Source organism: Ziziphus jujuba, chromosome 7 (genome assembly GCF_031755915.1).
Source record: "Ziziphus jujuba cultivar Dongzao chromosome 7, ASM3175591v1".
Taxonomy (NCBI): domain Eukaryota; kingdom Viridiplantae; phylum Streptophyta; class Magnoliopsida; order Rosales; family Rhamnaceae; genus Ziziphus; species Ziziphus jujuba.
In genome coordinates this window covers 2,533,903-2,547,390 of record NC_083385.1, presented here as the reverse complement: position 1 = coordinate 2,547,390, position 13,488 = coordinate 2,533,903, and the positions used below count along the sequence as shown (strand labels likewise).

At 34.9% G+C, this 13,488-nt stretch overlaps 2 protein-coding genes across 3 annotated transcripts; one reads left to right on the top strand and one right to left on the bottom strand.

Moving 5' to 3' along the window:
- Window positions 1-2,205: 2,205 nt before the first annotated feature.
- Window positions 2,206-5,373, bottom strand: LOC107423775 (protein IQ-DOMAIN 17). The gene is made up of 5 exons (XM_016033399.4): window positions 4,910-5,373; window positions 4,491-4,766; window positions 4,110-4,358; window positions 3,681-3,818; window positions 2,206-3,538 (listed from the first exon to the last, which is right to left on the bottom strand). Exons 1-5 carry the CDS (start codon window positions 4,988-4,990, stop codon window positions 2,720-2,722), a joined length of 1,563 nt encoding a protein of 520 aa, XP_015888885.1. The 5' UTR covers window positions 4,991-5,373; the 3' UTR covers window positions 2,206-2,719.
- Window positions 5,374-8,345: 2,972 nt separating this feature from the next.
- Window positions 8,346-13,259, top strand: LOC107423783 (uncharacterized protein At5g08430). Of its 2 annotated transcripts, XM_060818683.1 has the most exons (9): window positions 8,347-8,581; window positions 9,593-9,672; window positions 10,046-10,233; window positions 10,433-11,381; window positions 11,578-11,675; window positions 11,982-12,041; window positions 12,354-12,404; window positions 12,617-12,689; window positions 12,880-13,259. In XM_060818683.1, the coding sequence occupies exons 1-9, from the start codon at window positions 8,403-8,405 to the stop codon at window positions 13,014-13,016; spliced, it is 1,815 nt and encodes a 604-aa protein (XP_060674666.1). In that variant the 5' UTR covers window positions 8,347-8,402; the 3' UTR covers window positions 13,017-13,259. The 2 variants fall into 2 exon arrangements, with proteins under 2 accessions (XP_060674667.1, XP_060674666.1); XM_060818684.1 differs by lacking the exon at window positions 12,354-12,404 and having other exon boundaries at window positions 8,346-8,581.
- Window positions 13,260-13,488: the final 229 nt, after the last annotated feature.

Sequence of the window (13,488 nt, the reverse complement as noted above, 5' to 3'; positions counted from 1 at the left end):
TGTGTACTTCAATTAATCGAATTGAATGAAGTTATATAAAAATATGTATATGCAAATAAATCTCACATGATACCATTCATGGATTGCTATAAATACAGCTATCTAACTACTAATTAATTAAGATGGCTCAACTACTAAATAATTGTACCAAGACTGTCCCATTTATTATTGTTTTCACCATATTGAGTATCTAGCCTAATTCGATAATATCGCTTCTTTTTTTGGGTAAATCAATATCACCGTATTTGTTAGCATCTAAAAGAAGGTACATACTTTCTTATTAGATCCCACAGTTCCAATTTTAGGGTTCCGATTTCCTGTAAGTGCCCATGCAAAACTCAGGCCCTTGCCTACGGCCGGCCTTTTGATATTTTGACATTTTTAGGAGGAGAGATACTAAAGATGGACAAAATAAATTAAAAAAATATATATTTTTACAAATTATTATTATTATTAATATTATTATTATTATTATTATATTTTAAATTTTGGAGACAATAGCTTGGCATGTTCGGCATACCAACTGAACACGCAAGCTAACCCTTACGCATGTCTCAAGTTTGGGTCTCAGTGAAGAAAATATAGCTACAAAGCGCAATAATTGGAAAAAAAAAAAAAAAAGAAAAAAAAAAAAGAAAGAAAAGAAAAGCTGCGGTATTATATATATATACACACACACACACACTCAAATATATATATATATATATATATATATATGTGTGTTGTACATATATATGGAATTATTAATACCAATAGAAGGCCCTTAATAGTCAATATTGTTTATGGTTACCGGTGTTAGACAAACTTTGATATACAAAATAAATTAACATTCTAATAACTTAAATTTTTGGAATTCTAGATTAAAATTTCACCACCATCATATTATCATCTATTTAAGAAAGAAAAAAAAAATCTTGTTTTGTGGCATAGCAAAATGATATTTGTAAAGTTGTACATAGGAATTATAAATAAAAAGCCAGTACATCCTCAACTGGGGTTAATTGCAAAGTTGTCGGCAGTTAGAATTACTTCATTTTGATAACATATTCCGTATACTTTTAATACAAGTACCCTTTTTTCTAAAAAATTTAAGAAGTCATTTCAAACCAAAAATAATAATGATACTGCGAGATATAAATTCGTTTAGCCAAAAAAAAAAAGAAAAAAAAAAGATATATTCTTTGTCTTTTAGTTATTAACACACACATAGGCAGACCAGACCGGAACAAAAACAATTAACAAATTAGGAAAAATAAATTCACACCCAAATCATGCAAGGACAAGGTAAAGGAATATGAAATAAAATGAATCATAAAGCAAGGGAAAGCAAGTCAAAACTTATAAATACTCCCAAAAAAATACTAAAAAAACATCGTAATTACATTCACTAAGGGGACTTTAAAAACTGTTAAGTATAATTTTTTCCACATCCAGTGAGCAGATTTTCATTGAAAGTTAATTGTCTTTTCATAATTTTGTCAGATAGAAAATCTATCAGTGAGTCGGTAAGAGATGTGTGAATCCCTGGCTTCGAAGTAACTGGTTAAGATTTACAATTTTGGTTTAAGAAAAATGATGATATGTTTTTATTTCCCCAAATGTTAATAATTAATAATGCGGCAACACGGAATTATGAAATTGCCAGTAAGTGATCTCTATATAGATTGCCTCAAATTTAGAGCTACATTTGGAGAGAGATAGTCATTATGATAGACAATAGCAGAGGTCACTCTTAGTACCATTAAAGTTATTGCTGTACTGAGAAAGCTTAGGTGGAGGAGTTTATCAATGCCACTATCATTATGAATTTTTGTGAAGGAAAAAGGATGATGGAAAAATCATGCTACCTTGTCAGTTCTTAAGCTTTCACAAAAGGCTGCATTTGTTAACAGGCTTGGAGGAAAGCAATAAAGTGTCTTTCTAACAAGTCAAATAATTGGTAATTGGATCACAAAAGCAAATGCGCATTGATTCAATATATAAAGACGAGGAAAAGCTAACATTTAAGTGCTGGATAGCTGTTATTAACTTGCGCTTGCTGGGGTTCCACTTCCAGCCAAAGCCAGTGTTAAAACTTTCAAAAAATTTTACTCGGAGAAAAGTGCAGCAAACCCAACAAGGGAGTTTTTTCTTTTTTCTTTTTTTTTTTTTCTCGAGACACAGGCCAGCTATCAATATTTTCTGCCTCCCAAAAAGTTCATGCCAAGCAAACAAAGAACAAGGAGTTTCTCAATTGTTGAACTTGGAAATGTACAGTACTTTTGAGGAATGAGGATGGTGATGAAATAAGAGAAAGAAAACAAGACAAATTACAGAGTTGAATTTTATTTTTACATAATAGTCTTCAAAGTAGTTCAAATGGTCAAAAAGACACTGATTCACTAACGAGGCCCAAGTGTGGAAAGACACCAAATACGTTGTCAGTTCCTTCTTTATGATTATGTGTTGTCCTTTGCTTTGGTTTAATTTTCTTTCCCAACAATTGCATGTCTCACATATATGTTCGCTCCAAACCAAAACAAGAAAAGCCAAAAACTTAAAACTATAGCCCTTAACTATTCAAACCTCACTCCCAACTCTCTCAATTACATCCTAACTACCTCTAAATCCATCCAGTCGTTATTGGGTCAGAATTAAAGCTAAATCACCAAGCCCAATGTAAAGGGAATACCTAACAAGTTGTCCGTGACAACTTGTCAATTAAATTTTCTGATACTAATCACCTCAACCACCTTCTAAGGTCACTAGTTGAAGAAGGGGAAATCTCACCACCAAGGCTCTCAGTATAGCAAGAAGAATAATTAGACTGTTGCTCCAAACCCCCAAAATGTGATCCACTTACACTCTTGAAGCTTGGACTCCTCAAGTTATGCCCATAGCTTCCATACCCCATTCCTACACCATAAGGATCTGGAGCTGGGAATGAAAGCCGTTTCTTAGCTGAACCAACACCTCGTTCCCTCTCCGGTGTCGATGGTCTTTGCCTCGGTGCACTCTGAGACCGCACTCGAGCCTTGGCAGACTCTGTTGCTGCCATGTAGTTTGGCAGTGTAGGCCCGGTGCTTGTTCCGGCCCTTCCTTGTTGATGCAAACCTCCACTGTAGAAAGAGTTGGACCTCAAGCTTGGTGTTTGAGATGTATGAGGGCTTCTATCTTCTCTTTGGCAACGAGGGCTCGCAGACCGGACTTGAACAGGCCGGGTTTTGGAAGGCGAGGGTGTGACAGGGGAATGGTGACTGGGATGATGGTGTTGATTTTGATGGCCTCTATGGAGTGGTGAACTGGGCCTTTGTTGATGCTGTTGATGTTGTTGTTGGTAATGGTGGTGATTAGGATTTGATCTTCGGAAATTGGGAGTTAAATATGAATAAGGCTGAGAGGTATCCATTTCGACGGTTTTGATGGGGTCTCTCTGATCAGTTGAAGCTCTTCCCCTGTTTTCCCATGGCTTTGCAGCCATCCACCTGTCTAGCCATTTTGGTCTCTCTTCAAGCTCGTCTTCATTACCCATTGATGGGCTCCTACCAGTTCTCCATATCTTTAATAATGATATAGGTATGCAAGTATTGCACCGATTAGCTCGTAAATCGTTGAGGAATAAGAACAAAGAAAAATATGAAAACAGAGGAGCTTCCAGAGAACAGAGTCTAATAAAACAGAGAAGTATGTAATAGTCGTACCTCTTGAGAAAAGGCCTGAGACAAGTTCTTCTCACGCTTCATTGCAGCTTCTTTTCTTTGCTGCAACATGGCTTTTACTTCCTCAATTGTGTGGGGGCGTTCGTCCCAATCATCTGCGATGCTGCTTTCCTCTCTCGACTGCGATACATCACGAACATAAAAATGCCACAGAAAAACACATAAAGGCCAAGAATCTATGGGTACGCTTTGATCACCTAGGAAGTGTTTTCTTTATCTTTGAAAACAAAAAAATAATGTTCTCTTTTCTCCATCATTCACTTATATATTAAAAGCAAGAAAAGTACTTTGATTGAAACGCATAAAAGTCATAAAATGTTTTATTCATAGTTGTCTTTTTTTTTTCTTTTTTTTTTTTTAGGGAGGCCAAGATTGTTTCTTTATCGCTTATAATTGTGGTTTTGACCTTACCATGGATTTTCTGTCGGAAATGTCTTGAAGGTACCGGGATTCCCAAACACTATTGGTGTCACTGAAAGTGGATTTTCTGCTGCTGCCGTCATGGGAGAGTCTCATGCGCTGATCAAGCACCCGAGCCTGCACTCGCACCAGTGCTTGCATGCACCTCAGTGTCATCTTAGCTTGCTTTCTGACATTGTGACCTCTCACCAGAGCTTGCAACTTCACTAGCCCTTTAAGCGCCCGAAGAGCCCTCCTTGCCTTCTCACCCACAAACACATACCAAAAACAATAATTAATTAATTTTAAAAGTCCAAAAACAATAATTAATTAATTTTAAAAGTCACATTTTCGACCAAACAGTCTAGATCTACTATTCCCCGAATGACTTACCAAGTATCCTCTGAAAGCGGTCTGGATGACAATGGCAGCGTAATGTTCTCTAGCATGATTAGAAGGCCTAGTTAGGCGAGCCACCTGCACTGCCGCCTGAGCCGTGGCCATTGCAGCCTCGGCGGTGGCCACCGCCACCGCAAGCGCATGCTTTTGCTCTGTAGCTGCAGCAGTCACCGCTACTTGCTCTGTCGCCTTCGCCGGTGGGGATTGCTGTGTCACCGTTTCTTGTGGATTTGTGGGTTTCCTGAAAATCCATCTTCTCTTCTCTCTTTTCTGCACCCAAAAAAAAAAAAAAAATTTTCAAAATAAAAAAAGAAATTGCATTATTTTTCTCGATCTGCTAGGTAATAGAAAGCAAATTAACAAGAAACCCATAAAAATAAAAACAAATGAATTTGCGTTTGGAAGAGAAATACCTTTTCCTCATCCTCTTTAGTAGGAGATCTGAAAGCCCTTTTGACAGCGGTCAACCATGAGGAGCCTCCCTTCTTCCCCATCAGAAAACACAGTAAAACCCAGCTGCATTTACAGCAAGCATATTACTAATAAAGATCAGAAAGAGCCACAAGTCCAAGCAAGAGGTTGAGAAGATTTATGATAGAGAGAGTTTTTTGTGTGTGTTTGTATGGTAGTGCCCACTTTCCTTCTCGTTTAGTTAAGTCAGGGGAAGAAGATAGAGAGAGATATTAAATATAACTGTGACACAGAGAAACAAGGAGAGTGTGACGTCTAACTGTAGAGCTAGCTAAAGAAGAGGATTCAAACAAAATAATATCTAAATCGATTGGCATGAAGCCGAAGGAAGGGCTCAGAATAAAAAATTAGTGTTTTTTTTATTTATGGCATAAGAGGGGGACACTAATGGTTGTGTCAGAATCTACGTCAGAAACGATTGCTTAATAGTAATAGATAATTGGTTTTATTAATATTATTTATATTTTAAAAATACAAATATATAAATGATGAGAGGAGGAGTGGACGTGAACAGCAGAGCAAGTGCGAGGCAGCGAGTCTGTGTGTGTGTGTGTGTGTGTGTGTGCATGTGTTTATGTTGTTGTGTTTGTGAATGATTTCGAGGAATTTGAAAGGCACGAGAGAGAAATAGCACGTTGAGGATGCACAAAAGTGCTTTATTAGAGGCAAAAGCTGTTTCCTTTTCTTTCTCCAAATTTATTTCTTAAAAAAATAAATGTTCAGGATGATATATTATAAAAAAAGGGGTTTGAGTTGCCGGCTACCTTTTCAAAAACAACTTGGCATTCACCTCTCATGCTGTCACGTGGTGGTAGCAGAAGTGTAGAGAATATATCATGTGGGTGATGGAGCACGGTGGTCCTCCTCAATGATATGGAAATTAATTAATCAAATGCAACTTGATCAATTTGTGAATCGGGTCGTTGATCTTTGCATATATAGAAGGCAATCAATTGTTCTGTAGGGCCACTGCAAGTTGAAGTTGGAGATGTCCTTCATTTTGGGTTCATATACCCCATTAGCCAGCTCTACTAATCAGAATTCAGAAGGAGAAGACCAGTCAAAGTGGCTGGATTCCCTTGTTCTGCTTCTGAAGGCTGATCTCTCTCTCTCTCTCTCTCACATTCCAAAATCCAAAACTCCAAGATTTGTGAATTGTGAGAACCTCCTCCCTTGACGGACACTAATGTCCTGTTTATAAAAATATATTGACCATACACGACGCAACTCCAGATTCCAGAATCCATTGCAAATAAATGTTGGATACTTAGCCAATAACATATGAATAGGGTACGGTGAGAGAGAAATTTCTTATACATCTCTGACCATACCATTTGACTAACATATGCATTTCCGTATATGTATTATAAACAAATATTCTTACTTTATTTAAAAATATTTATGTATTTCCACAATGTTTCAAGTAGCTATACATGCCTACGTTACTAATAGGCCACAGGCTGAGACACGTAGAAACAAGACCACATAAATTTGGACAGGAGTATAATAGCACATGGTAGACCAATTTTTTGCTTGGACTGGATTTAGATTGTGGGCCATATTATATGGTGAGTCCAAGCCCAGCTGTGATCCAGTTGAAATTTTGACTGGGCTTTTTTTCTTCTTGATTTGAGAGATGGGACGGTGGTAATAAATTGAAAATTAAGAACTACATTTTGGTCTCCCTCTCTTAAGCTTAATTTTAATGGCATGTATTCAAACTCTTTCACAAAGATAAATGAATCCAACATTATTTCTCACATAGAGAAATCCTCCACTTACAGGGTGTAAGTTCTGACCAACAGATGTAGGATGACGTGATTATTATTTTGTTTTAAATTATTATAATAGGCTTAATTAATTTTTATCAATTATTGAGGATTATGTTCAAAAGCACACTCTTTTAGTTATTTGTTTAGTGAAATTCACATTTTCTGAATATATTAAGTTGGATCCTTTTCAAGACCCAACATAAGACCACCCATGTATTATAATATACCATCATTATTCAACTCAGACATGTTTGTGACCCCTTATAATTCTTGCTTAAACGCTGAGTGTATGGGGCTATTCTATACTTCGTGCTTGGGTGGTTGATGATGATTGAAGAAAAGTCATCTTTGAGAGAGACTGCAAAGATCTCATCCATGGTATCAATTCTCCAAATAATATTCGCCAGCCAACTGTTATGAAGGCTAGAAAATTCACAGGTTTTATGTTTTTTTAAGAGAAGCAAACAAAGCAGCTGATTGGTTGGCCAAGATAGTAGAAAAAGATTTTTCCCTCTAAGCTAGGAAGCAATTTAGTTGTTGATCTCTTATGCATTCTTTGCCTTGATATAAGGTGTCTGTACGGTTTTTTCACTGGAAATTTGTCTTTAATGAGCAAAAAACCAGTAGATACAAAAAATAAAATAAAAAATTCACAGCAAAGATTTTTCCTTGATGTTCTTTCCAAATAACCTTTTCCATAACGTTTTATCCATCACTAGTAGAAATTAATAACATTATATAATATAAGCGGTTTTATTCAAAATAATATAATATATAATAATATATTTATATAGATCGCAATTTTCTCGTCTGCCATTTTCCTACATGAATATTGAGTCATCCGCCAAATTACTTCCAGGAGGAAATATCTTTTGAAATCATTACTTACACAAAAATATGATTCTTTAAAATTTCACCAAAAAAAAAATATATATATATATATATATATACACACACACACACACACAAAATATATAGTTCTTTAGATTGCGTGGGTCCCATAATGAAACCCATTATGGTCTATCTAATATGATTCTTTTTATCTCAAAAAAAAAAAAAAAATTGCTACATCTTTTTTGAAAAAAAAAAAAGAAAAAAAAAAAGGGTTACTTTCCCATTATATTGCTAATATTTAGCAATAAATCTCGCGTATAAATTAGATGTTTAATGCCCTTCAGCATAATGTTCAACTTTAGGCGTTTATCGCCAATAAAACAGAAGAAATAATGAATGGACTTTTGATGTTGGTTTTAGATGACGAAATTTGTTTCCTTGGTTGCCTTTTTTTTTTTGTTTAAACCCAAACTGGGATTCTACTGGAAACCAAAAGAAAGTGTTTCCTTGGTTGGCTTTATGAAAAGACAATCGCTGACTTTGAATTAAAAGAAAGCCACGGCTCGGGTCAGGGGTCAAAAAGAATATCATACTACTAGTTTGACTATTTTTCTTTATTATTATTATTTTTTAATTAAATCCAAAAAGTGTTGCTCACCGACTCTCCCTTGGATTTGTTATATATATTATATTCAAATATTTTTTAAAAAATCTATAAATTCGTAGCATTTTAAATTTTGGATGATTTTTAATAATAATTGTGGTTTCCTTTATTTGGTAAAAAAGACTCTAACCAGTTTTAACTTACTTTGCTTGAAAAGTGAAAAGTATGAGCGATGGTGCTGTACTTTATTGGTATTTAATCTTAGGAAGTACAGTGGAAAGAAATAGTGTGTGTCGAAAGATGAAGAAAAACGAGAAGAAGCGAAAGATTAACAAAGCGAAGGAGGCAGAGGATTGGTGCTTCGTATGCAAAGATGGTGGACAACTAATAATCTGCGACCATGGGTATTTTCCACCATTCACCATTCAGTTCAAAGCACTTTCTTTTTCCAACTTCGCAACTTTTTTTTTTTTTTTTCCTCGTACTACCGCCAACACTGCTCACTCTTCTTTTTGGCACCTTCTGTTTTCGAAATACCCAAAAACCTTTTCTTTTTTTTCTTTTTTTAATTTGTCTTTCTTTTTGTTTTTCGTTTTCGAGACGAGGTTGTGTTTTACTGGTCTAATTATTTTATTAATCATGCGATGCAAATTGCGGGGATTGTTTTCCATCATATTATATTTGAAAATCAGGCATTCTTCTTATTTTGTTATCGCCATCAATATCTGATTTTATTTTATTTTATTGTATTTTTGGGTGGAGAAGGAAAACAATTCTTAGTTTGCAGTGTTGCAAGCAACAATGCGTACTGTATATGCTACTAGCGATTAATGTCACTCTAAAACAGTTTTAGAAACCCCAAATTTGTTTCTTCCCACCCCCCCTCTTCCTCTTTGAAGTAGGGTCCCAATTTTCTGTTCTATTAATTATATAAATCGAGTATCAGAGCTGTTAAAACCCTGTTCGCTGTAGAACTCACTTTAGTCCAAGCCATTAACTTTACTGTGTTCTGCAGTCTTTTTATTATAAATAATTATTATTATTTTGTGGGCGGAGGGAGCCATTAACTTGATTAATTATTATTATTATTATTATTATTTTATTTTATTATTATTATTATTATTTTGGGGTGTAAGCTAATGCCAAATTAAGCGATAGCATTACAAGAATTGCCATTATTTTCCACTCAATAAATTGATTTATGCCTAGCTGTATCACTCTGTAATGCCCCTATAGTCTATACTCTTATGAATATGTTTTAATGCCTTAGCATGATAAACTACAGTTTATTCTGTTATATATATATATATATATATATATATATTTCACTTCTTTCAGTTTCTAATTTTGATGCATTGACGACTGATTTGAGCATTATATTGTTAGAATGGTTCTAATGTGTGTTCTGGTCGTAGGGATTGTGTAAAGGTTTATCATCCTGATTGTGTTGGAAAAGATGAATCGTTTGAGAAAGCTGGAGGAAGCTGGAAGTGTGGTAAGTGGCATAAATTGGCAATTGATGTCAGCTTAGCATATGACTTTGATGTTTCTTTTGAAATTATTTGAAAGCACATTGAGAGTTTGATATGCGAAGATAACAAATTCCCACCTATTTGGTTTTATTGAACTAGTAGTTCATCAAGATGTGTTTCAAGTAATAAGTTGGTTTCTCCTTTATAAGTTAATTCTTATCTATATTTGTATTCCTCTTTACTGTCTTCAAACTGCATGTTTTATAACTACTAACATAGACCGAGCTTCCATCAATTGGCTTTTTATGGAGTGGACACTCGATAGAATTAACTGCTTATGTATACCTACTAGCATGGAAAAATGATAAGAACTTTTTTTATTTCGGTCGTATTCAGATTGGCATTCTTGCTCATTATGCCATAAAACCCCTAAGTACCATTGCTTTTGCTGTCCAAATGCTGTGTGTGAAGCGTGCATCAAGACTGCTGAGTTTGCTTGTGTTAGAGGGAAGAATGGACTCTGTGATGAATGTTTGGAGCTTATTCTACTTGGACAAGAAGATGTGGTTTATGACTCTGATGGGGTATGTCTATTCATGTAACGATTATGTTTTATGGGGATTCAGATACCATACACATTATCACATTGTATCTTTAAATTATGCGTGGTGAATACTTAAAACCTTTTCTTCAGATTCAGATGGTCTCTCTTTCCATATTGGCTAAAGATGCATAGCCGTGTTGCTATTTCTTTCATTTTATTCTTGGTTTATTATCTTTCAGGGGAAGATAGACTTCAAAGACAGAGAAACATATGAGGGCCTTTTCAAAGAATATTGGGAAATAATTAAGGAAAAAGAGGGCTTGACTTTGGATGATATACATGCTGCAAATACTCGATTAAAGAAAAAGAAAAAGAAGAATCACCATCGAGGCTCGGTTTCTGTGAAATTTGGCAAGATTGAAGAAGAAGATGTTATGATACTGTCTGAATCTGATAAGGAAGATATACGGGAATATAAAGTGCTGCACAAGAGAAAGAGATCCAAGAAGCAAGAGTTTATGGGATGGGCGTCAAAACCTCTCATCGAGTTCCTGAAATCCATTAACAAGATTAAAGATACAGCTGAACAGTTATCACATAATGAGGTCTATTCCACCATCAATGCATACATTCAAGAAAAAAATCTTATTCACCCAGAAAAGAAGAGGAGGATTCTTTGTGATGAAAAGTTGTATTCTGTTTTTAGAAAAAAATCACTATCTCAGACGAAGGTCTATAAACTTTTGGACTCCCATTTTATTGAGAACTTGGAGCAATCAGAGGAGGATGAGGATGAAGATAGAAGAAGTTTGCAACATAAAGATAAAGACAATGTTGAATCATATAAGAATATGATACAGAGAAAGGATGAGGATGTAGATAAAAGAAGTTTTCGAGATAAAGATAAAGACATTGTTGAAGCATATAAGAATAAGATACAGAGAGCTTTGAGCTTGGACAGAATACCTCAAGAAAAGCAAGTGGACGATAATATTGCTCAACAAAGCTGTTTTGCCTCCATAGTTGCCCACAATATCAAACTCATCTATTTAAGGAAGAGCTTAGTTGAGGAATTACTGAAGCAGATTGAAATTTTTCAAGGCAAAGTTGTAGGAAGTTTTGTTAGGGTCAAAAATGACACAAAAGATCATCTTCAGAGGGGTTCTCACCAGCTTTTGCCTGTAACAGGTAATGCTACTATGCATTCTTTTAGCATTTTATTGATGAATTTTCTTCTAAATAAGTATATATGATTCAGTTTGTTTCTCTACAACATTTAATTGTAATATTTTCAAAAAAGTTGTTGTCCTTTCCTAATTCTTATATTAAATGGATCACTGGTTTACAATATTTTTTTTTTACCCTTTTCATGTAACCCTCTCAGCCATACAGAAAACCTCAACTGGTGAAGTACTCGTGCAAGTTTCTTTGGTGACAGGTGATCTTCACCTTTGTATGCTTTCAGATGATGATTTTACTGAGGTAACCAAGCTCTTAAAAGGTTTTTCCTATAAATTTTAGTGAATTGTATTTAAAATGGCTGACTTTTGAAGTTAAGCTGATATATTTTTCCTTAAGTATGCATAACTTATTCTCTTTCAAGTTGTGACCCCAAATTTCAAGTTATTCTATTTCCTTAAGTTCCAAGTTTCAAGGATTGTAAAAATCTTTTCCTGCGGACATTGTTGAATGATTTTTATCTTTTTACTTGTTCCTTCTTGAAAGCACTTATTAAGATATGGGCCTTGCTTCAACATTGCTTTACTTAGTATGCGATATTGTTTGCAGGAAGAATGCATGGATTTGCAGGAAAAAATAAAAAGTGGCATTCTTAAAAAACCTACTGTTGTAAGTTCTATTTTACCACCACGCACCCCTGAAAAAAACTGTTGCAAGTTCTATTATAAATATGTTACATCTCTTCTACAGCTGGTTGTAAGTGAGTTTCACCGTGTTTTATCTTCTGAGGGCTTGTGTTCTTTCATAGCATTAAAAAACTCAATAACTGAAAACTTGAATAATAATAGTACTTATGTCTGTGTTATAAAATTATGAGAAATAATATTTCCTTGTTAAAATATTCCTTCTATTAGATTCTGCACAAAGAATGAGAAGCAGACTGTTTCAATAACCTTAACTGCAAGTCTATTACTTCGACAGGTTGAGCTTGAAAAGAAAGCCACGAGTCTATATAAGCATATCGTTAAGCATGTATGTTTTTCTGATCGACTACTTTTAGTATCTAAATCATATATTATTTTGTCATCATGAACACATCTCTGTACTGTGTACGCATAACTGCCATTTATGTTTATGTGCTTTGGTTTCCGGTTTAATTTATTATCTCGTTTACATTTATCAAAGAATCTTCACATTTCCCTTCTTATACTTGACCCATCGTTTTGCATTGTATGGAAAATCAGTGGATTCAGAGAGAGCTGGTCGTACTACAAAGTCGCATAGATTATGCAAATGAGAAGGGCCGGAGAAGGGAATATCCTTTCTAGTTACTACATTATAAATTTGTCATTTTGGATATTTTTACTATTAATTCAGAATTTGGTAGTATATATTATACACAGTGCTCATTGTCGTATGGTACTAACTGGGACTCGTAACATATTATGATTTTGTTTTCATATTAAGAAACAAGGGTGTGGACCTTGACCTCTATCATGTTAAACATTGTTTGAATATATGGAGCGAAGAGAACTACTCAAGAAACCAGCAGAGCAAGAACGGTTACTGAAACAGGTGCCAAAGGTGATCGCTGAAACTATAGCGTTGAAACCTGCTTCTGCAGGATCAGACACAGATCAATGAAGAGATCGTGATTCAGAAAATGAAAATCCTTTTTTGGTGGTTTCAAGAATTCGCCCCAATAAGCATGGACAATAAATTGATAAAGGGAATGAAGTTTTATGCTCTAGCCGCATTTTGTTTGAACTCTGACCGGTCGGCCAGGTTAGGCAAAATAAAGCCCTTTTGTTTTTCGGCTTATTTTTTGAAATGTAAATTATTACTGCAATATAATTTTTGCTCGTTTGGGGCCACAAGTTTCACCAATCATGTTATTTTGTTTTGGTTCAACGGCTTTATAGCTAGAAGGTTTGAAATGGCTCCGTCCATAGGTGAGTTTGGTCGTTGCACATATTAAAAAGAAGGCCCATAATGCATCTATTTGATGATAGAGGTCTAGACCGATCCGTCTCAAGAAACCAAAATAATAGATAAATAAATGCTAATAAATCAATTTCTTAGCATTTGCCCAAAAAAGGATAATCAATTTCTTAGT